At 39.0% G+C, this 25,640-nt stretch overlaps 1 protein-coding gene across 1 annotated transcript in view; it reads left to right on the top strand.

The window, feature by feature from the left end:
• LOC140734392 (exocyst complex component 1-like) overlaps positions 1-25,640 on the top strand; it is an 85,179-nt gene that overhangs the window by 9,558 nt on the left and 49,981 nt on the right. The window contains exons 2-5 of the mRNA XM_073058279.1: positions 1,348-1,478; positions 9,424-9,583; positions 21,166-21,365; positions 25,062-25,289. Of these exons, the coding sequence (XP_072914380.1) occupies positions 1,348-1,478; positions 9,424-9,583; positions 21,166-21,365; positions 25,062-25,289 (719 nt within the window). The remainder of the gene's footprint in view (positions 1-1,347; positions 1,479-9,423; positions 9,584-21,165; positions 21,366-25,061; positions 25,290-25,640) is intronic.

The raw sequence follows: 25,640 nt of genomic DNA, 5'->3' as shown, positions 1-25,640 counted from the left end.
TGTTGTATCATCAGCAAATTTATAGATGGCATTTGAGCTATGCCTAACCACATAGTCATGGGTATAGAGAGAGAAGAGCAGTGGGCTCTCACACCTCTGAGGTGCACTAGTGTTGATCGTCAGCAAGGAGGAGATATTATCACCAACCCGCACAGGTTGTGCTCTTCCGGTTAGGAAGTCAAGGATCCAATTGCAGAAGGAGGTACAGAGGCCCAGGTTCTGTAACTTCTCAATTAGGGTTATGGGAATGATGGTGTTAAATGCTGAGCGATAGTGGATGAACAGCATCCTGATATAGATGTTTGTATTGTCCAGGTGGTCCAAGGCCGTGTGAAGAGCCATTAAGTTTGTGTCTGCCATTGACCTATTGTGGTGATAGGCAAATTGCAGTGGGTCAGGTCCTTGCTGAGGCAGGAGTTCTGTCTGGTCATGACCAATCTCTCAAAACATTTCATCATTGTAGATGTGAGTACTACTGGGCCATAGTCTTTAAGGAAGCCCACATTGTTCTTCTTAGGCACTGGTATAATTGTTGCCTTTTTGAAGCAAGTGGGAACTTCTGCCAAGCAGTGAGGGGTTGAAAATATCCTGAATATTCCCACCAGTTGGTTAGCACAAGTTTTCAGAGCCTTACCAGGTACTCTGTTGGGGCCTTCCGCCTTCTTTAGAGACAGCCTCCAAGACAGAGATTACAGGGTCACCGGGTGCAGTGGAGATCTTCACAACTGCAGTTATATTCTCCCTTTCAAAGCTGGCATAGAAGGTGTTGAGTTCATCTGGCAGTGAAGCATTGTTGCCATTCATGCTATTGAGTTTCACTTTGTAGAAAGTAATGTCTTACAATCCCTGCCAGAGTTGACATGCAGAGAGATCCTCCTCTTTGACAGTTTAAATGAAATTGTCTGCCTCTGGAACATTGTTATTGAGCTCCTACATACTACAATGAAGGCAAAGACTCAAAATAAGTTGCACTTTCAACCACTGGCAATGAATGGGCAGAAAGTATGACCTCATATTTGTGTACATAACACACAGAAAATGCTGGGAAAACTCAGTGGGTCAGGCAGCATCTATTGAAATGAATAAACAGTCAATGTTTGGGCTGAGACCCATTTATGATTTGCATACGCATGTGCTTGAAAGGTCAAATTGAATTATCTGTCATTATTTAGTACACATGAGAAAAATGAATTTAAAACCTTTTGAGTTTACTTAAACCAAGCTTTTACTGTGCTGATCTAAAATAAAGTTGAATTCAGATAGATCAATCAAGTATAACAGATTTTTTTGTTTCTAACAGTATTCTGCCATTAGTTGTAATGATTCTCCATTTATTTCCTTGTGCAGTATCAACTGATCATCCATGTCAAGCTTCCCTTGTGAAATTTAAAAAAGCTGATAAAGGTGATGCATACAAGCAGGTGGCATGGTGGTCATTTGAAGATTTGCTTGAAGTTGACGGGAAGGATGCAGATAAGGTAGATGAAAAATTATTTTATTGCTTTTCTGACAGTCAATAGTGTAAAGGAATTTTACATGTTTTGTTTGCAGTTTTGTTCTTTCTTTTGTTTACTTCCTCAAGTCTACATGCTCTCCGGTACTTTGCCCCAGTGGATATTAATTATGGATCACTCCTTATAATAACCTTTGATAGGTTAGCATGTTATTTTTGCAAAGGGTTTCTGCCTTCCTAGATTTCAACCATTACACTTTCACTTCGGAGGATGTCATAGAAATCAAATATTGGTAATTGTACTTGATTTTCTTTTCTCTATAACCCCCTGAGATATTGCGCAGCATTGCCATTTCCATATAACCATATAACAATTACAGCACGGAAACAGGCCATCTCGGCCCTTCTATTCCGTGTCGACGCTTACTCTCACCTAGTCCCACTGGCCCGCACTCAGCCCATAGCCCTCCATTCCTTTCCTGTCCATTTATCTATCCAACTTTACTTAAAATGACAATACCGAACCTGCCTCTACCACTTCTACTAGAAGCTCATTCCACACAGCTACCACTCTCTGAGTAAAAAAATTCCCCCTCGTGTTACTCTTAAACTTTTGCCCCCTAACTCTCAAATCATGTCCTCTTGTTTGAATCTCCCCTACTCTCAATGGAAAAAGCCTATCCATGTCAACTCGATCTATCCCCCTCATTATTTTAAATACCTCTATCAAGTCCCCCCTCAACCTTCTACGCTCCAAAGAATAAAGACCTAACTTGTTCAACCTTTCCCTGTAACTTAGGTGCTGAAACCCAGGTAACATTCTAGTAAATCTTCTCTGTACTGTCTCTATTTTGTTGATATCTTTCCTATAATTCGGTGATCAGAACTGTACACAATATTCCAAATTGAGCCTTACCAATGCCTTGTACAATTTTAACATTACATCCCAACTCCTATACTCAATGCTCTGATTTATAAAGGCCAGCATACCAAAAGCGTACTTCACCACCCTATCCATATGAGATTCTACCTTCAGGGAACAATGCACCATTATTCCCAGATCACTCTGTTTTACTGCATTTTTCAATGCCCTACCATTTACCATGAATGTCCTATTTGGATTATTCCTACCAAAATGTAGCACTTCACACTTATCAGCATTGAACTCCATCTGCCATCGTTCAGCCCACTCTTCGAACTGGCCTAAATCTCTGTGCAAGCTTTGAAAACCTACTTCATTATCCACAATGCCACCTACCTTAGTATCATCTGCATACTTACTAATCCAATTTACCACCCCATCATCCAGATCATTAATGTATATGACAAACAACATTGGACCCAATACAGATCCCTGAGGCACACCACTAGTCACCGGCCTCCAACCTGACAAACAGCTATCCACCACTACTCTCTGGCATCTCCCATCTAGCCACTGTTGAATCCATTTTACTACTTCAGTATTAATACCTAACGATTGAACCTTCCTAACTAACCTTCCGTGCGGAACCTTGTCAAAGGCCTTACTGAAGTCCATATAGACAACATCCACTGCTTTACCCTTGTCAACTTTCCTAGTAACCTCTTCAAAAAATTCAGTGAGATTTGTCAAACATGACTTTCCACGCACAAATCCATGCTGACTATTCCTAATCAGACCCTGTCTATCCAGATAATTAAATATACCATCTCTAAGAAAACTTTCCATTAATTTACCCACCACTGACGTCAAACTGACAGGCCTATAATTGCTAGGTTTACTCTTAGAACCCTTTTTAAACAATGGAACCACATGAACAATACGCCAATCCTCCGGCACCATCCCAGTTTCTAATGACATTTGAAATATTTCTGTCAGAGCCCCTGCTATTTCTACAACTTCCCTCAAGGTCCTAGGGAATATCCTGTCAGGACCCGGAGATTTATCCACTTTTATATTCCTTAAAAGCGCCAGTACTTCCTCCTCTTTAATTGTCATAGTTTCCATAACTTCCCTACTTGTTTCCCTTACCTTACACAATTCAATATCCTTCTCCTTAGTGAATACCGAAGAAAAGAAATTGTTCAAAATCTCCCCCATCTCTTTCGGCTCCAAACATAGCTGTCCACTCTGATTCTCTAAGCGACCAATTTTATCCCTCACTATCCTTTTGCTATTAATATAACTGTAGAAACCCTTTGGATTTATTTTTACCTTACTTGCCAAAGCAACCTCGTATCTTTTAGCTTTTCTAATTTCTTTCTTAAGATTCATTTTACATTCTTTATATTCCTCAAGCACCTCATTTACTCCATGTTGCCTATATTTATTGTAGATCTCCCTCTTTTTCCAAACCAAGTTTCCATTATCCCTTGATTTCAGCAGAGATCAACAAATCAAGACATGTATTATGATTTGTACATAGAATTGTCCTGATCTTTGTGATGCAGCTGCTCACAGTTAAGCATTGATATACAGTACAGCAATACATTTCTTTTGTTTCAGTTTCTTATTCTGATGTAATGGAGTAAACTTGATGCATGAATAACATCTATCTTTACACAGCTCTATTGCCCTAGATGACTGAGTACCTGTTGAGCATAATTAAGAGAAGCAATAGAAACAAAAATCTACTGAACTTAGTCTTATGCCTACCAGTGTACTTGTTACAGGTAGGTTTCTCTATGAGATTTTAGTAGGAGGGGCCATTATGTAGTCCACTTGGAGATTAAGTCCCAAGTTCACACTGAACTTCAACAGATTCAGCACAAATCCATGAGTTCAAATGTAGTTATCCATAAGACACTGGCCAAGCGACAGCAGAAGGTTTGGTTTCAACAATATCGTGTAACTTTGTAACCTTGTGATGTTTATCATCCACTGTACTGTGACCATCAAGTTAGTTAACTACTTCTGGTTCAGCATGTCTCCAGCAGTATGCTAAGACAAAGTACTCTCAAAATTGAGGTTCCAGTCTGGTGAGCTATAAAAAAATGAGTACATGCATGCTACTGGATGCATGTAACAACTAAAACTAATTATTAGCCAAATTAATTTACTAGCATAGAACATAGAATATTACAGCACTGTACAGGCCCTTCGTCCAACGATGTTGTGCCGACCTTTTACTTACTCTTAAGACTAATCTAAGCCTTTTTCCCATATAGCTCTCAATCCTTCTATTTTTCTTAAATGTCCCTAATGTACCTGGCAGGACATTCCATGCACTCATATCTCTCCGTGTAAAAAAAAAACTTACCTTTGACATTCCCCATATACTTTCCTCCAATCGCCTTAAAATTATATCCCTTGTATTGGCTATTTAGCTCTGAGAAAAGTCTTTAGTTGTCTCTTGATCTATGTCTCTTATCATCTTGTACAACTCTGTTAAGTCACTTCTCATCCTCCTTCACTCCAGAGGGAAAAGCCCTGGTTCACTCAACATATCCTCTTAAGACATGCTCCCTAATCCAGGCAGAACCCTGGTAAGTCTCTTCTGTACCCTCTAAAGTGTCCACATCCTCATAATGAGACAACCAGAGTCAAACATAATGTTCAAAGTGTGGTCTATCCAACAGCTGCAACATTATACGGCTTTGGCCATCTCTGAATCATAGCTGAAGGATGGTTGTCCAAGCTGAATGTCCAAGGTTACATGTTGTATTGGAGGGATAGGAAGGTATGCAGAGGGGGTGGCTTGGCTCTGCTGGTAAAGAATAGCATCAAATCAGCGGAAAGATGTGACATAGAGTTGGAAGATGTTGAATTCCTGTGGGTTGAGTTAAGAAATTGCAAGGGTAAAAGGACCTAATGGCAGTTATATACAAGCCTTATAACAGTAGCTGATATGTAGATCACAGATTACAACAGGAAATAGAAAAGGCATGTCAAAAGGGCAATGTTATGATAGTCATGGTAGATTTCAACATGTGGGTTGATTAGGAAAATCAGGTTGGAAATGGATCACAAGAATGTGAATTTGTTGAATGCCTAAGAGATGGCTTTTAAGAGCAGTTTGTTGTTGAGCTTACTAGGGGATCAGCCATATTGGATTGCGTGTTATATAATGAACTGGAGGCAATTAGGGAGCTTAAGATAAAAGAACCTTTAGGAGGCAGTGATCACAACATGATTGAGTTCAACTTGAAATTTGATAGGGAGAAAGTAAAGTCTTTAATGTAGCAGTATTTCAGTGGAGTAAAGGAAATACAATGGTATGAGAGAGGAGCTGGCCAAAGAAAATTGCAAGGAAATGCTGGCAGGAATGACAGCAGATCAGCAATGAAGTTAGTTTCTGGGAAAAATGAGGAAGTTGCAGGATAGATGTATTCCAGAAATGAAGAAATACTGACAAGGCTGACAAGGGAAGTCAAAGCTGATGTAAAAGCAAAAGATAGGGCATATAACAAAGCAAAAATTAGTGGGAAGATAGAGGATTGGGAAGTTTTTAAAAACCTGCAGAGAACAATTTAAAAAATCATTAGAAGGGAAAAGAAGACATATGAAAGCAAGCTAGCAAACATCTAAGTGGATAGCAAAAGCTTTTTCAAGAATGTAAAAAAATAAAAGAGAGATGAGGGTGGATATACAACCGCTAGAAAATGAGGCAGGAGAAATAGTAACAGTGGACAAGAAGATGGCAGATGAACTGAATGAGTATTTTGCATCAGTCTTCACTGTGGAAGACACTAGCAGTGTGCCAGATGTTGAAGGGTGTGAGGGAAGAGAAGTGAGTGAGGTTACTATTACAAGCGAGAAGATGCTCAAAAAGCAGAAAGACCTAAAGGTACATCAGTCATCCAGACCAGATGAACTGCACGCTAGGGTCTGAAAGACATAGAGATTGTGGAGGAATTAGTAATGATCTTTTAAAAATCATTGGACTCTGGCATGGTGCCAGAGGACTGGAAAATTGCAAATGTCACTCCACTCTTTAAGAAAGAAGGAAGGTAGCAGAAAGGAAATTATAGACCTGTTAGTCTGACCTCAGTGGTTGAGGAGATGTTGGAGTCAATTGTTAAGGATGAGGTTATGGAGTACTTGGTGACTCATGACAAGATGGGACAAAGTCAGCATGGTTTCATTAAGGGGAAATCTTGCCTGGAAAACCTGCTGGAATTCTTTGAGGAGATTACAAGTAGAATAGATAGAGGAGATGCAGTGGATGTTACATATTTGGATTTTCAGAAGGCTTTTGACAAGGTGCCACACATGAGGCTGCTTACCAATGGCATTACAGGAAAGTTACTGGCATGGCTAGAACATTGGCTGATTCGTAGAACACAGCAAATGGGAATACAAGGATCCTTTTCAGGTTGGCTGCCAGTGACTAGTGGTGTTCCACAGGGGTTGGTATTAGGACCTCTTCTTTTTATGATTTAGATGATGTAATAGATGGCTTTGTTCCCAAGTTTGCAGATGATTCGAAGACTAATGGAGGGGCAGGTGGTGTTGAGGAAACAGGTAGGCTGCAGAAGGACATAGATTAGGAGAATGGGCAGGAAAGTGGAAAATGAAATGAAATGCTGGAGAATGCAGGAATGAAGGGGATATCATAAAAGGAGTGTTTAATGACTTTGGATCTGTACTCACTAGAATTTATAAGGATGGGGGGTGGGGATCTCATTGAAACATTTCGAATGTTGAAAGGCCTAGATAGAGTAGACGTTGAAAGGATGTTGCCTATGGTGGGGGAGTCTAGGACAAGAGGGCACTGCCTCAGGATAGACGGCTGTGCATTTAAAACAGATGTGGACAAATTACTTTAGCTAGAGTGGGGTGAAATTGTGGAATTTATTACCACAGGCAGCTGTGGAGGCCAGGTCATTAGGTGTATTTAAGGCTGAGCTTGATCAGTTCATGATTGGATATGCCATCAAAGGTTACAGGGAGAAGGCTGGAGAATGGGGCTGAGAAGGGGAAGAAAGGATCAGCCATGAATGAATGGCTGAGCAAGATCAATGGGCCAAATGGCCTGATTCTGCTCCTATATCTTATGGTCTTTGGAATATTATGCCAAAGCTCTGAAATTGATTCAGCATATTTGGTGGAGAAAGGCAAAGGGAACCAAAAGTATCCTCATAACATTAAAGATTCAATCCAGGAGCGGTATCTGTAACCAATGTACTGCGTAACTTACTGCCCAAAAAAGGAGTGGAAGAATTGTAATTGTTAAAGAAAATTCTGAGCCAGGGAAGAATTAGCAGTAGGGAATGGGGAACAGTGGTGGTTGTGTTGGTAATGAATTTTGCAGAAGTAAAGTTGAAGTAAAAATTTCCAATAGCCAAATCTAATTATTTTTCAGTAGGACTCCTTGTAGCTCCCAACTTGATTGGATTGGGGTGGGAGGGGAGAGAAGAGAAGTAGGGTGATGAACAGTAGGGATTATGACATGTGGTGGTTGATGAACTAGCTATTAGATGAATAGTAAGTCTGAGGGTGTGGTGTTGAAACAATGTGAGTGAAATCTGAAATCATGGAGATTGTGTGAATAGATCGCAGTTGAGAGGAAGCAGATGGACATCGCAGGTGAAGATAAATTTGGTGGGCTGGAGACAAGTTGCTAGTGTTTATAAAATAAGACTTTTGGAGAGACATTCCTGCTATTTATGAACTTCCCTCACAGATCTTCCTTTTCTGCCTCCTTTCCTGCCTGGGAATTTTACCCCAAACATGTTGAAAGTAAAACTGGATTTAAAATGGAACTAACCACCCACTTTAGAATCTCACACTCAACCAGAATAAACTGGGCAGATTTCCTCAGCCCATCTCCTCTCACTTCCTGTAAAATCGGGAGCATGGTAGTTGAGTGGAACTTCTTTTTTTATTATTTTAACTGTCCACACTTTATAGTGAGTCAAAATATCTGCAGTACATCTATCTTTGTGCTCATGAATACATTTTGTGGAAAACAGTCTTACGTGGAAACAGTATTTAGTGAATTTTATTCTTACAAGTAAATTATTACTTTTTTAAAAATGTATGCATTACGATAATCCAATTACAAAAGTAAAAGTGATTATCAGATATAATAAAAATCAAACATTAAATAAGGATGACAATACAAAATGATGTATTAGAGTCTTAGAGTCATTTTTATAGTTTTAATGAAAGTGAAGGTTCATGATTTTATGTCATCTGCTGATAAGTCTATATGACCTGTCAAAAAGGTACGAGATGCCCCTATCTGGATTGTGATTGAACATTGTTTTATTAAATTGAATATTTGGAGAAATGTAAATGGTGCATGACATAGGCAGACCAAAAAAAAGTACATTCTACAGTGAGTGTTGAGCAGCTATGCATCAGATTAAGAAATAGAACCCCAAAGGTGGCAACCTCTGCATTATTACCTGTCAGCAACAAATTGGAATGGGGGCAGATAAGTTTAGATGGAATGATTGTGAGGCTAAAGACTGATGTGGTAGAAGTAGCTTGTGATTTGTCTGAATTGCCATTAGTACAGAGGAAAATTATCCCCAGATCAGAAAAAATCATTGGTAAGAGATATGACTAATGATGTACCATGGAAATCAAGGTAAGAGGCGAACTTCTTATGGTTCATATTTGTGAATTGGATGAAAGAACTGAAGGTTTGTCTGCCAAATTTGCTGATTATCTAAGTTAGGTAGGAAAGTAGGGTAGAAAAGTAAACTCTGAAGAGGCTATAAAGGAATGTAAATTGCTTAACTGCATGATCAAAGATTTGGCAAACATAATTGTCCACTTTAGCCAAAAATGGAAATAGAGCTGTGAGGCAGCAGCTCTAGCCATGTGGCAGTGCTGCCAGAACAGATATTCAGTAAACATTGAATAGAAAGTCTTCTAGTAATGGGTAGGAATGCAAAGTTGAGATTGCATTTGGATTAGCTTTAATCTTATTGAATGGCAGAGCTGTTTTGAAAGGTCAAATCAACTAATGTTAATTCATGTGGGTTTATATTGACATATTCTTTTACTTGAAGTAATGTTTTTTTTCTTATTTTCATAGGATAACCCTGAATTCAATTTGCATTTTGATAAAGTATACAAGTGGATTGCCAGCAATTCTGGAGAGAAAAATAATTTCATGTCCTGTCTCTTCAAGCTCAATCGACACTATATGCACAGTAGAATTAAATTTAGAAACATCAGTCCTCAGATTCTAGAAGGTAAAATTTACAAATGCATATTTTACCTTAATGAAAATTATATTGCAAAGATGTAAAAGGAAGTGTGTTTAAAATGTATGAATCTCTCCTCATATCCTGCTTGGCCTGCTGAGTAATTCCAGTATCTTCTGGATTTATTCCAGATTAGCTATTGTTCCTCTGACAACAACAGACATAGTTTGACTTATGTCTGCAAGACCTCTTTTTTTCTACACTAATGTAGAATTGGCTAAGGGCTTTACTGAGTGGGCTTCAATCAGTTTGTACGATCAAGATCATTTCTAGAAACACACACAAAATTCTGGAGGAACTCAACAGGCCAGGCAGCATCCATGGAAAAGAGTAAACAGTCACCGTTTAGGACTGAGACCCTTCATAAGGACCAAGATTATTTCTATATAATTTCACACGTGACTCTGTTTACCATCTCAGAAAAACTCAGAAAATTCCCTGAAAATGATGGGTAGTTTCCCCATCCAGAGACTAGTCCCGTTAACAGTTTATTGGTTAGTAGTGCTATCTGTACTAGTTTAATTGTTAATTGTTCCCAATATCAAGGAAATAGCTAAAAAAAAAATAGCATAATCCAGGATCCAAGCATGAAAATAAGGCATGCCTTGGATTTCTCAGATTGTATGTGTAGGAATAACAAAACTAAAATTACATCACTTCCTTGTTCAAGATATTGTAAATTGCAATGCCTTATTTCCTATTTTGTAGGAGATAAGTAAAGAGCAATATTTTGTATTCACGTTACACCTCTCATGCACTGAAGTATCTCTGAAGATGTTTAACAGCTGAAATATTAAACAATAAAATTGACAGTTTGACAGGGGAATACATCCATCAGGACAGTTAACCGAAGACTTGGTTAAAGGGGTTTGGTTTAAGGAGCATTTCAATAGGAGGAAAAAGTTAAAAAGATATTGGGAGAGAATTCCATGGGTCAATACAGCCAATACAGAAGACCTGGCTGCCAGTGGTGCAGAAATTAAAATCAGGAATGTGCAGAATAGTATAATTTGTGGTGCACAGAGTTTTTGAATTGAAAGGAAAAATAGACTTCACAAGATATTATGGTAGGGAAAGGGATGGGAGATGATAGAGTATTTGAAGACAGGATCGTGGAAAGATTTTAAAACAATCAGGGTGATTATTTTGAAATTGGGCTACTGTCATTGCAGGAGCCATTGTATATTAGCAGGTGTAGGCCTAATGGATTAACAGGATTTGGAAAGAGTGTGACGTGCCAGCATACCGTTTAGCACAACACTATTACAGCTTGCGTTCAAAGTTCAATTCCAGTGCTGTTCTGTAAGGAGTATCTCTGTCCTCTCTGTGGATATGTGGGTTTTCCCTGTATGCATCGGTCTTCTCCCACAGTCAAATTCATATCAGGTTGGTTAACTGATTATTGTAAGTTGTCCCATGATTAGGTTTGGGTTATTCGGAGTTGTGGGGTTGCTGGGCTGGCAAAGCTCAAAGGGCTGGAGGGGCCTACTCTGCAGTGTATCGCCAAGTAAGAAAGATAAATACATAAATAAATAAAATGCAGGGAGCAGAAAAAGACGTGATTTCACAATTGAGGTGGTGGGAAATTTTAGTGCAAGTTAGGTTCAATGGACTAGGAAAAGGGAGGGAAATGACAGGTGAAATGATAGTTATAATCTTCAAGATAAAAGAAATATTGTAGTTCTCACAGCTTTTGTGGGAGATGTTTGTTGAGGATATAGTGGGAATAATGAGTTTGTAAAAATAATTTATGGTAGAGAATGAAGTGTTTTCATTGCACAATAATTGCTCCTGCAATTTTCATTGCAGGAGGCATTATTTGCCACAAGAATTGAGAGATTTAAAAAGTAGTGCCTGATGGGACTTTTTGTTCAGTTTCAAGTAGCAGGAGCCTAAAAGAGGCATAATTGCGAATTGTTGGTTGAAAATTGATTAGGTAATTATGTAATTGGCAAGGACCAAAATAAAGATATAAGGTTTGTGCAGAGTGGCCATTGTGAGAATGGCCATAGTGTGAGTGGACAGTATTAGAGTGGAACTCTGAGGCTTTGATGAGAATAAAGTGGAAGCTCAGGTGAGGTTTCTGTTAAATTCTCTATATTTTTATTATTGATCTGTTAGAATAATGGGAATGGAACCCAGGGCAGTGGAGTGCTACTCTTGTGGGATGTGGGAAGTCAAGGAGTTTTCCAGTGTCACTGATGAACACACCTGCAAGTGGTGCATCTGGCTACAGTTTCATACAAACCATATTAGAGAAGTGGAGGAAGTCTGGATGGCCTATGCATCATTCAAGAGACTAAGGGGTTGATTGACAAGTGTTACATGAGGGCAATTATTCCTAAGTTGCAGGACACAGGCAAGTGGGTGACTATCAGGAGAGAGGAAGGGAATAGGGAGTCACTGCAGATTACCCTTTTGGCAGTTCCCATCAATAACAAGTGTATTGTTTTAAATACTGTTGTGCGGGACATCGTAACAGAGGAAAGCTACAACAATCAGAGTTCTGGTACTGACCTGGTTATGTGGTTCAGACAGAAAGGGGTGGGGGAGGAGAATGAAGGAAGAGGCAAGAATGAGTTAATGGGGTATTCACTGGTTACAGGGGCAAACAGGAACAAGACTCCAGGTGGTATGTTGCCTCCAGCGTACCAGGGTCGGAGACGTCTCTGATGAAACTACAGCATTCTTTTGTGCAGCTCATGATCCACATTGGTACCACTGACATAGGTACGAAGGGTGACAAGGTCCTGCAAAGTGAGTTCAGGGAGTTAGGTGCTACGTTAAAGCACAGAACCTCCAGGATTTCAGAATTGCTAGCTGTGCCACATACTATTGAGGCCAGAAATAGGAAGATAATGCAGTTTAATGCGTGGCTCAGGAGATGGTGCTCAAGAGAAGACTTTAGATTTTTGGAATATTGAGCTTTCTTCCAGGGAAGATGGGAGCTGTACAAATGGGACAGTTTGCTGCTGAATTGGAGAGGGATGAAGTATCATTGGAGGGTTGAAACTAGAGTTGTAGGGGGTTAAGAACCAGAGTGGCAAGGTAACAAGTGAAATGACCGTGGGGAAAGATACTAAGTCTACGTGCAAAGACAGAAACTGAAGGCTGAGCATGTAGTACTAATATTCTGAATCTACTTCAATGAAAGGAGTATTGTAGGTAAGCCAGATGAATTTGGGGCATGGATAAGCATATGGAACTAGGATGCAGCCAATAGTGAGACATGGTTGTGGGAGAGGCAGGACTGACAGCTCAATGTTCCTTGGCTTCTTTGTTTTAGACATGATAGAGGATATATTAAATGGGGTGGGGTGGCATTACTCATCAGGAAAAATGTCACAGCAGTGCTTAGGACATATTGGAAGGCTCATGTACTGAGATAATATGAGTGGAACTGAGGAATAAGGAAGGAATGATCACGTCAATGGGTTAATATTATAAACCTCCCAATAGTCAGTGGAATTTAGAGGAAAAATATTTGTAGAGAAACAGTGGACAGAAAAATAAGTTTCTGATAATAGGTGATTTTAACTTTTTGCATATTGACTTGGATTCCCATACTGTTAAAGGACTAGGTAGCATTGAGTTTGTCAAATGTGTTCAGGAAAGTTTTGCTTAAGAAAGGGTGTGATATTAGCTCTCCTGTTGGGGAATGAGACAGGGAAAGAAACAGAAGTGTGTACAGGGGAAGACTTTGGATCTATATGGAGAAGGATAGGACTGGAGATTCTAAATTGTAGAAAGGCCAAAGAGATCAGGTAGGTGTGGAATGGGATAGATGGTTTTCTGGTTAAAATGATACATGGAAAGTGAGAGGTCTTCAATAATGAAATATTGAGAGTACACACTTTTGTACATTAGAATCATCAATTTGTTAGAATAAAAAGCAAGGCTAAAAGGTTTAGGTAAACTTGGTTTTTGAGGGACAGTGAGGCCTGTGTAAGAAGAAGAAGGCAACAATCAGGTCTCTGCAGTTAGGATCAAATGAGGTGCTTGATGAATATAAAAAGAGCAAGAGAGCATTTAAGAGAGAAATCAGGAAGACTAAATGAGGAAATAGGGTTGCTCTAGAAGACAAGATGGAAGAGAATTCCAAGGGCTCCAATAAATATATTAAAGGCAAAAGGATAACAAGGGACAGAATCGGTTCGTTTGAAGATCAATGTGGTCATCTAAGCATGGAGGTGAAAGAGATGGGGGTGATCTTAAGCAAATTTTTTGCATCTGTATGTACTCAGTAGATGGGCACATGATCTATAGAACTGAGATAAATGAGTAGTGAGGTCATGGACCACATCTGGATTGCGGAAGAGGAGTTGCTTACTGTCTTGAGTCAAATTAGAGAGGATAAATCCTCAGGGCTTGACAAGGTGACCCTTCCAATTGTGTGGGAGAATGGTGCAGAAATTGCAGGGGCCTTAGCAGAGAATTTAAAACATCCTTAGCCACAGGTGAGGTGTCAGTGGACTGGAGGCTAGCAAATGTTGTTCTGCTCTTCAAGAAAGGTGCTAAGAATAAGCAGGAAAATTACAGGTTAAATTATTGGAAGATTTTCTAAGGGACAGGATATATAAGTTTTTGGGTAGATGGGGCCCGATAGGGACTAGTGAACATGGCTTTGTGTGTGGTAAATCACGTCTAACCAATCATGGAAATTTTTGAAGAGGTTCCAAGGAAGGTTAGTGAAAGAAAGGCAGTGGACTTTGTCTGCATGGACTTTTGGTAAGCCTTTTGACAAAGACTGCATGAGAGGCTGGTCCAGAAGGTTAAGTTGTTTGGCATTCAAGATGAGATTGTCAGTTGGATTCAGCATTGGCAGAAAACAGAGTGGTAATAGATTGTTGTCTTTGACTGGAGGCCTGTGACTAATGGTGTGCTACAGGGATTGATGCTGGGTTCTTTTGCTGTTTATCAAGTATATTAATGATCTAGATGTGATAAACTGGATCAGAGAATTTGCAGTTGACACCAAGATTGAGGACATAGTGTACTTAAGGAAGGCTATCAAAGCTTATAGTAGGATCTGGACCCAGTTAGAAAACTGGGCTGAAAAATGGCAGATGGAATTTAATGCAGATAAACGTGAGATGTTTCACTTCGGTAGGCAAAACCAGGGTAGAATTTACAGAGTGAATGGTAGGGCACTGATATGTGTGGTAGACCCCCAAAGGGATCTGGAAATACTGATCTCTAATTTCCTGAAAGTGGTATCGCAGGCAGTTAGGGTTATAAAGAGAGCATTTGGCACATTAGCCTTAAGTATAGAAATTGGAATATTATGTTTCTACTCAAGATCCTGAAGACCAAAGCCCAAGGATTGATTGATGGTCCAGAAGCCGAAGCCCTAGGACTATGAGTCTGAGAGTCTACTAGGGAAGTCGAAGGTCTGATATCTGCAAGTCCATCAGAATACTGAAAGCAGCTTGTCCTGAGGTTGGAGGACTGTCTGATTGTGTGAGTGGGAGTATGGGTGGGTGAGAGGGAGGAAGGGGGCTTGTCTTGCTGCTGTGATATTCTGTGTAATACTGCCAGGCATTTTGGACTTGCTTTGTTAGTGCTGGAATGTGTGAGGACACTTGCCAGCTGACTTCTGCATATACTTAGGTTGTGTTGGTTGTTAACACAAATTATCTATATCACTGTCTGGTCCAATATACTTGTGATAAATAAATGAATCTGAATCTTTTGTACACAACATTGATGAGGCCAAATCTGGCTTAGTGTCTACAATTCTGGTCACCTGTCTGCAGGAAAGATATCAATCAACTTAAAAGATTACAGAGAAATTTACAAGGATGTTGCTGGGAATTGAGGACCTGAGTTATAGGAAAAGGTTGAATAGGTTAAAACTTTATTCCCTAAAGCAGAGAAAAGTGAGGAGAGATCTTAGAGGTAACAAAATAATAAAGGCTATAGATAGGGTAAATACATGCAGGTTTTTTTCCTTGAGGTTGGATGAGACTAGAACTAGAAGTCATAGTTTTAGGGTGAAAGGTGAATTATTTAATGGAACCCAAGTGCAAACTTCGTTACTAGAGGATGTTGCAAGTGTGGAATGAGCTGCTGATAGAAGTGGTGGATGTGGGTTCAATTGCAACATCTAAGAGAAATTTGTATAAATTACATACATGGATGAGACAGATATGGAGGGCTATGGTTCAGGTGATGGTAAATGGGACGAGGCAGAAAAATGGGTTGGCACAGAGTAGATGAACTGAATGGCCTGTGTCTGTGCTGTAGAGCTGCATAACTCTGATAATCTTTATATAATTAGTTTTAATACTGAAAATAATGCTTAATTTCAGCCAAAGATGGCAATAAATAGTAAAATGGTTTTCTGTCTAATGAATTCTGTTTTGTAATCTTTAAACTTGAGGGCAGAGGTAGAGAGTATTCAATGGGCTGGAAATTATGGAAATTCCCTTGAAGTGTGCACCTCTTTAGTATTTCCATAATTAGGAAAGAACTGAACTTGTTGGTATTTGACATTCTTGTGACTGTGCCTCACCATGGTACCCTGGTGAATTCCAGCAGAGGAATAAACATTGTGTCAGTTACCCAGCATGTACACTGTATAATCCACCCAATTAATGGTGTCTGGTTGGAATTGATGTGGTAGTGTGCCTCCATTGATTTCAACTGAGATTCAAATTTATTTATTAACACATACATCGAAACATACAGTAAAATGCATTATTTACACTAACAACCAACACAATCTAAGGCATATATGTCAAACTCAAGGCCCGCGGGCCAAATCCGGCCCGCGGTGGAATTATCTTTGGCCCGCGAGATAATATCTAATTACTATTAAAGCTGGCCCCAGTAATCGAAGCGCTTATGGCGTATGATATGGCTAATGCTGAGTTTATTCAGGTACCAGGTTTTCAGGGTTTTTAGTGTTTATTCGGCAGTCTTCTTCATAAGAAACGGAATTTGTAAAGTGAAACACTTTGTAGTTATAGCAGAGACTGAGACACATGAGAGCAGGCTGAAAAAACGGAGGCAACGAAAGCTGCGTTCACACGCATCCGACTGATCCGGCCCGCATGAAGCTGCATTTTGCTCAATCCGCCCCGTGACCTAAAATGAGTTTGACACCCCTGATCTAAGGATATGTCGGGGGCAACCTGCAAATGTCACCATGCATTCCAGTGATAACATAGCATACCCATAACGTTCAGCACAACAAACAACAACCACAACAAAACAGTACCCATTCTTCCCTCCCTCCCATCCACACATGCACATACACAGTTCTCCAGCCCCGGGACAGGACGACTCCAGTCTACAGCCTCCTGTGGACTTGTGAATTCACAGACATTGGGCTTTGACATCGGTGGACTTACAGACATAGGGTTCTGGCCATCAGGCTACTACTTCCAGACTTCTGATCAACTATCAGGCTTTAATCTTTGGTATCAACCCCAGAGCTTGCCAATAGCAGTGAATGAGGACCCTGTATACGAGACCTAACTCTGGTCTTGCTGATTTGCTTAACTAGTGGATCACCAGCCATCATGACCAATCAGGAAACTATCAACTTTTGCTTTAAATACAGTATACTAACAGACTTGGCCTCCACCACAGTCTGTGGCAGTGCATTCCACAGATTCACTACTCTCTGGCTAAAAAAAAAAATTCCTCCTTACTTTTTTCTAAAAGGTCACCCCTCAAATTTGAGGCTGTGCCTTATAATTCTGGATACCCCCACTATAGGAAACATCCTCTACGCATCCACCTTTCTATTCCTTTCAACATTTGGTAGCTTTCAGTGAAATCCCTCCACACTCTTCTGAATGCAGGGAGTACAGGCCCAAAGCTGCCAAACACTCCTCATATTTTAACTCCTTCATTCCCAGAATCATCCCCATGAACCTCCTCTGGAGTCTCTCTAATGACAACACATCCTTTCTGAGATATGGGTCCCAGAACTGTTGACAATATTCCAAGTGCAGCCTGACTAGTGTCTTATAAAACCTCAGCATTATCTCCTTATTTTTAATATTCTATTCACCTTGAAATAAATACGAACATCGCATTTGCCACATTTACCACAGACTCAACCTGTAAATTAACCTTCTGGGAGTCTTGCATTCCCAAGGCCCTTTGAACCTCTGATGTTTGAATTTTCCCCCCAGTTAGATAATAGTCTGCATTATTGTTCCTTTTACCAAAATGCATTACCATAAATTTCTCAACAATGTATTTCATCTGCCACCTTTTTTGCTCATTCTTCCAATTTGTCTAAGTCCTGCTGCAATCACATTGCTTCCTCAGCACTACCTACCCTTCCACCTACCTTTGTATCATCTGCAAACTTTGCCACAAAGCCATCAATTGCATTTCCAAATCACTGACAATGTGAAAAGTAGCAGTCCAATACTGACTCCTGAAGAACACCACTAGTCACTGGCAACCAACCAGAAAAGGCTCCTTTTATTCCCACCCCCTGCCTCCTGCCTGTCAACCATTCCCCTATCATTGCCATTGTGATGCCATGGGATTTTTTCTTGTTAAGCAGTCTCATGTGTGGCACCTTATCAAACACCTTCTGAAAATCTAAGTAAATGACATCCACTACCTCTCCTTTGTCCATCCTACTTGTAAGTTCCTCAAAGAAATCTAACAGATTTGTCAGACAAGATTTCCCTTTACAGAAACCATGCTGACTTTGACTTATTTTATCATTAGTCTCTGAGTACTCTGAAACTCTTAGTAATGGACTCCAACATTTTCCCAACCACAATGTTTAGGCTAACTGGCCTATAATTTCCTTTTTTTTTTTTTTGCTTCCTCCCTTCTTAAAGAGTGGTGTGACATTTGCAGTTTTCCAGTCCACTAGAACCATGCTAGTATCAAGTGATTCTTGAAAGATTATAACCAATGCATCTTCTATCTCTTCAGCAACCTCTTTCACAACTCTGGGATGTAGTCCATCTGGTCCTGGTGACTTATGCACCTTAAGAGCTTTCAGTTTGCCTAAAGACCTGTTGGTTATTCACAAGCATTGCTGATTAGAACATACAGAGAATATAATTTAAGATCTGCTAATGGTGGTGATCTGTAACTAGTTCATGAACTATCCATGATTCAGAAATAGATCAAAGTTTTTATACGGTGCCAAGTACACATAAAGTCCATTATGCCCATGGACAAATCCCAGCCACCAAACCAAGAGAGGTTAGGTCAAGGTTGATGCATTCCAAATGCTTGGAACACTCTCAGCATCCTGGATGCAGGAGAACCTGGATACTGGGTGTGTCCAAGCATTTGCAAATGAACCTGAAGCTTCAAAAAGGAAGTACGTAAAGCCCACTTCAGGCTTTTCTCCCACGTCACTGCGAAGATCACTGATTGACCGTTTATATCTCCTTTCACCTGTGAATTTTTTCGTAAAAAGCTGAAGATGCTGGAAATCTGAAATAAAAAACAAAAAAATGTTAGAAACAGTTACCAGGTCAGGCTACATGAAAAAATAATTATTCAGACAGAAGATCTTTGATCAAAGCTGAAGTATGTTTTGGAAAGTTATTGGAATGTTTCCAACATTTTGTATTTTATTATTGATTGCATGTGTCACTTGATTGCACCTTTGAGAAACTTTCCATCAATTACTGATGAATAAACATAAACTGAATGGATGGTAAATGTCCAGATTGAATTTGTCTTGCTTTTTTGTGCAATTTTCCAAGTAGCTGGGTAAATAACAGTATGAAAATTGCATTGGAATATCTTGTTTCACTGGAAGCACTACTCACTCTGGAGTGCACATCTTAACTACTTCAACAACCAAGTTGTTTGATTGTGAAGCTATTACTGTATCCAGTACTTCCACCTGTTTCTTGATACCAGGTCAAATGAATTGTGTAAGGAAAAAATTTTCCTTTGAGGGCCTCTTTAAGTATTACCATGCCCAAATTTCTGCCATCTTATTTTATACTGTATTTTCCTGCCTTGGGTAAAAGACTGTAACATCCACCTTTTCTATGCCCCACTTGATTTGATAAATATATATAAGGTCAGCCTACAGGCTCCTTTTCTCCAAAGAAAAACAATTTCAGACTTGCCTGTCTCTCCTTATAAGACAAGTCCTCCATTCCAGGTAACAACCTTATGAAACTTTTCTCAGGAGGAGAAATATTCTTTGAGGACTCTGCCTATATCCTGCAGCTCCATGCAGAGAAGCCTCTTGGTCTTTGAAGGGACCAATCTCTCTATAGCTACTCTTTTCCCTTAATTAAGGTACTTAAATCTTTTAGGATTTTCCTTAATCCTTAATCTTCTCTTGCCAAAGCCATCTTTGGTCCTATGTTTGCCCTCCTAAATTCCATGTGTATACTCCTGCATAGCCTGTATTTCTCCATAGATTCACATGGCCTGTACCTAACCTGAGTCTTAATAGACCTCGTCATCCAGGGTCCACTTCTGCCGGCGTTGCCCTTCACCCCAGCAGGAACTTGGAACCTGGAACTGTCATTATCTCACTTTTACAAGCCTGCCACTTTTTGTAAGTCCAATTGGTCACAAATATCTTAGTTCAATGGTACAATAGATGGAAACTCATTCAAATCTCTAATAATCTTTTCTTTCAGTTAATCCTGACGAAGGGTCTCGGCCCGAAACGTCGACTGTGCTTCTTCCTATAGATGCTGCCTGGCCTGCTGTGTTCCACCAGCATTTTGTGTGTGTTGCTAGAAACTCGTTTAATGGCTTTCTCATTATCAGCGTCTTTAAAGTGCTGATGAAGTACATTGAATGTTATTGTCATTGCTTTTTTGATGATCTGGTGTATTGTCCTGCAGAATTACAGTTTAATGCAAGCTCTCCTTTTCTTGTGGCAGAGGTAAGCCACAGAGTAGATTTTTAAAAAACATGATTGAGTAACACTGGGTTAACTTGCAATATAATACAAACCTGAATATATTTAAACAATTTTGTGATGCATCTGACCCTAATGGAACCATTATGATGAACTTGCCCTTAGTGGTAAGACCATGAGTGCAAATAATAGTCAGAGTCTGAGGCCTTAACTAGTTTGCAAGAGGGGCTTTTGAAACTTGCATTGCATTTTGTAAATTTGTACTTCTTGCGTGATTTGTTTAAAAAGACGTTGAGTATTCCATTCATGATTTAATATAGTTAATGAATAATGAAATATACAAAATTTGCTGATAAAGCTGTCTACTGAAATTATAATAGTGATAATGCTATAGATGTATGCATTGCCTGTAAAGCACTTTGTGATATCCTGAGGACATGAAGACATTATGTAAATGTGCATTAGTTCCTTTGCTGTAAGTAGTAGATGTGAAATCTTGAACAATGAATATTAAGCTTGGTGTTAAGCAACTTGCTGTTAGCTCTTATAATGTAGTGTATCAGTCCCAGTTTTTCTAATGTCATGTTTTTCCCTTTATGGTTTTGCTGATATACACCATCTGCAGCATATTTAAAGATTTACCATGTGAAAAGTGCAATCTTAAGATTTACTTTGAATGAGAAGTGCTTTGAGTGTTTTTAATTTAATGTAAAGGAAGTATAATCAAATCATTGGATTTCAGAGGGTGTGCGACCTCCAGTTGAAGAGCGAACAAGTGAGGCTGTTGAAGTTGATGACGAAGAAGAAACTGGTGTTTATCAAGAACTCACATCAAAAGAGGCACTTGATGTAGAAAAAATAATGGAACAGTTTGATCAATCTATATCTAATTCTGAAGCTTTTGCAGAGAAGATGAGTAGAGATCTCCATGTATTAGATGAGGTATTCATGTAAAGTAAATATTTTTGAAAGTCTTGATGTATTTGCTAAATGTTCCACATGGATTTGATGTTTATTTAGCTTTCTGAAACTTGGATCTTCTTAGAAAGAGGCACATTATTTCATTTGTTAGTTAATACAATGTGCTCTTTATGGTGCTACTAGTTTAATTACTAGTTGATAGTTTGAGTTACTTTTACTTGCTGAATTACTGGAAGTTGGTATATTATTGTATTCTGTAAAAATCATAAATTGATAGATGCCTTAAGTATTTACTGATGAGTACAATATGTACAATAATTTCCTTGATAAAGAAAACTTCTACTTTCTATAATTCTACTATAATGGTGGAATGGAAAATAGGTTACTGATATTACTGAGAAAACATTTAATTGTTTTGAAAAGCAACATAGATTAAAGTATTGGTTATAAACTGCCAAGCTAGAGTAGCATTTAATACCTTAAAGAAAATGGTTTATGTAATACAGTCCTAGCATTTGAATTACTACTTTTCAGTGAAAGGTTCTTTGACTCATAATTACCTGGAATAAGTGTTTTCTTTAATTTTAATGTATTTGTTGTTCATGATACACCATCCTTTACATTCACGAAAAAGTCTGCAGATGCTGGTAATCTAAAGCAACACACAACAAAATGCTGGAGGAACTCTGCAGGTCAGCCACCATATATAGAAAATAATTAACAGTCGATGTTTCAAGCCGACACCCTTCTTCGGGACTGAGAAGGAAGATGCCAAAATAAAAAGGTGGAGGGGAGAGGAAGAAGGCTTGCAGGAAGGTGATAAGTGAATCTAGATGGGTGAGAAGGTCAAGGGCTATAGAAGTAAGAATCTGATAGAAGAGGAGAGTGGACTGTAGGAGGATGGGAAGGAGGAGAGGGCCCAAGGGAAAATAATAGGCAAGTGAGGAGGAGTAAAAAGTCAGAGTGGGGTGGGGTTGATTACCAAAGGAGAAATCAATATTCACGTCATCAGGTTGGAGGATACATTGCTACATTGCTTTCCAGAAAACCTTTTCAGTCTGCAAGGGTTTTGTTCAGCTTCTAAACTAAAAACAGATGCTGGAGATACTCCATCAAGAGCAAAAAAAGAGTTAACATTTTATTCAACTGCCTTTTAAAAGAATTGGAGAAGTTTCCTATCTTTTCAGTATTTTCTGTTTTTTTAACTTTCTGTACCTGAGCTTCTGGCTGTTTGACTCTTTACTCTTGGATGCATTTCTTCTCTGACTGTACACTAATGAACCCATTTACCTGTGATGCTTTTGCACTCCTAAGCCTCTGTGTTGGTTTAACTTCCCAGATTGAATCACCTCACACTTAATCTGTATTGACACCCCTAACTCAACAAAATTCCCCTTTAATCTACAATAACCTTCTTCACTATCAACAACATGTCCTAATTTCATGTCATTGGTACACTTACTGATCAAACCTTGTGCATTCACATACAAAACATTTATATAAATAACAAGCATCCCAATACAGCCTCCATTCTGAGAAAAAGCCAACTTCCACCCTCTGTTTCCTACCTAGAAGCCAATTTTGAGTCAAAGTGATATTATCAAAATACGAATATGTCGCCAAATGATACCCCGAGATTCATTTTCTTGCAGGCATTTACAGGAAAATAAGTAAATACAATAGAGTTTACAAAAAAAACTGCAAAATAGTAGAAAAACAACCAATGTGCAAAAAAAAGTAACACTCTGTGGCCACTTTATTAGGTATACCTGTACACCTGCTCATGAATCAGAATCATGTTTATTTTCACCGGCATGTGACGTGAAAATTGCTAACTTAGCAGCCGAAGTTCAATGCAATACATAATCTAGCAGAGAGAGAGAAAAAAAATAATAATAAATAAAATAAAACATAATAAATAAGCAAGTAAATCAATTTCATATTTTGAATAGATTATTAAAAATGTGCAAAAACAGAAATACTGTATATTAAAAAAATGAGGTAGTGTCCAAAGCTTCAATGTCCATTTAGGAATCTGATGGCAGAGGAGAAGAAGCTGTTCCTGAATTGCTGAGTGTGTACCTTCAGGCTTCTGTATCTTCTACCTGATGGTAACAGTGAGAAAAGCCCTGGGTGCTTGAGGTTTTTAATAATGGACACTGCTTTTCTGAGACACCACTCCCTAAAGATGTCCTGGGTATTTTGTAGGCTAGTGCCCAAGATGAAGCTGACTAGATTTACAACCTTCTGCAGCTTCTTTTGGTCCTGTGTAGTAGTCCCTCTATACCAGCCTGTTAGAATGCTCTCCGCAGTACAACTATAGAAGTTTTTGAGTATTTGTTGACGTGCCAAACCTCTTCAAACTCCTAATAAAGTAAGCCGCTGTCTTGCCTTCATATAATCAGTCAATATCAACATGGTGTGGGGAAGAAATGTGATCTAAGTAACTTTGACTGTGAAATGATTATTGGTGCCAGGCAGGATGGTTTGAGTTTCTTAAAATTGCTAATCTCTTGAGAGTTTAATGAACAACAGTCTCTCAAGTTTACAGAGAATGATGCGAAAAACACCATCCAGTGAGTAGCAGTTCTTTGGGGGAAAACACCTTGTTAATGAGAGAGGTCAGAGGAGAATGGCCAGACTGGTTCAAGCTGACATGAAGGTGACAGTAACTCAAATAATGACGTAACTCAAATAGCCACGTGTTACAACAGTGGTGTGTAGAAGAACATCTCTGAATGCACAACATGTCAAACCTTGAACTGGATGGCCTACAGCAGCAGAAAAGCACAAAGCTACATTCTTGGACTCAGTGGCCAGTTTATTATAGACAGGAGATACATACTGTATATATAATACTGAAAATATAAGTTATAGAGTCTGTAGGTTGTGATCTCAGTTCAGAGTTGAGGTGAGTGATGTTATCCACATTAGTTCAGAAGACTGATGGTTGTAAGTTAATAACTGTTTCTGAACCTGGTGGCTCCTGTACCACTTACTAGCTCTCCCTGGATTCCATGGGACCAGCCTACTGTGTGGGACATTGTTGAAGGCCTTGCTGAAGTCCAAATAGACAATATCTACTACCCTATCCTTATCTACCTTTGTGGTAATTTATTCAAAATAATTTAAAAGTTCATTACCACAGCTTTCCATTCACCAAGACCTATTGACTTATAATCAAACTCTGTCCAAATGCTGGTATTTGCCATCCCTCAGAATTCCCTCCAGTAACTTCCTGACTTGTCAGTTTGACTGGCTTGCAGTTCATTGACTGGTCCGTACTACCTTTCTTAAAATAATGGAAGAATATTAGTCACCTTCCAGTCTTCAGGAATTTTACCATTGTCTAAAGATGCAACAAATATCTCCTCAAGAGCCTCCGTAATTTCTCCTCTAGCCTCCCATAATGTCTGAGGATACACTTCATCAAGGCTCCTCTTTTTCCCTAGGTCATAAAAACTGTTACTTCCCTCACATTTCCATTTCCAATGAAAATTGTTGCCTTATTTACTTGCTGATTATTTCCACTCTTTAAGTTTTAATTACATACTTTTAACCTTTCCACTATATTGTCCATGTACATGAAGCATTTTCTTTATTATTAGACACAAAAAGTCGATAACATGTATAGATAACTGCACATTTTAATATGCACAGACATGTAAGTGACATTGATGGTGATATTTTACATTAAGGTTCTTGTATATCTTTCAGGAAAACATACAATCAATCATTGTGTCAGAGAAACAAGTAACTGAACTAATGGAGTTGATCGATGTGAGTCTTGTTGAAGTGAGAAACATTGAACAAACTCTTCAGACCTATGAAGAACTGTTGCAGAGTGTTAAAGAACAGATGGACCATATTCACCAGAGTAATAATCAGTTACAAGTCATTGATTCTAACCAACAAAAACTTTTAGAAGAAGTACTTTTTCTTGTGGTAAGCAAGCAATGACCAAGCTACAGGTGGGGCAATAAGAGCTATGTGATTTTTGCCATTTACAGATTTACAGACCCCCTCGGTTAATTGTGAGGGTCCATAGCATAAAAAAGGTTGGGAATCCCTGTTTTAATGTAACAATCTTTAGGAAGCATGGCCAAAACTAAAGAGTTTAATATGACAAAGACACTGCTTCAATCTGCACGAATGAAGCCTCAAATGCTTTCACAAGAAGACTTAAAAGAAAGCAGGCCTGTTTTGCACAATTTCAATTGGGCTTTTATTGCTAAAAGGCTGGATGTACATGGAGAAAATTTCATGTATATTTCATCCATATTTGATTCTTTCATC

The sequence above is a fragment of the Hemitrygon akajei genome, chromosome 10, assembly GCF_048418815.1.
Source record: "Hemitrygon akajei chromosome 10, sHemAka1.3, whole genome shotgun sequence".
In the NCBI taxonomy this organism is placed as follows: domain Eukaryota; kingdom Metazoa; phylum Chordata; class Chondrichthyes; order Myliobatiformes; family Dasyatidae; genus Hemitrygon; species Hemitrygon akajei.
This window is presented reverse-complemented; position numbering and strand designations above follow the sequence as displayed.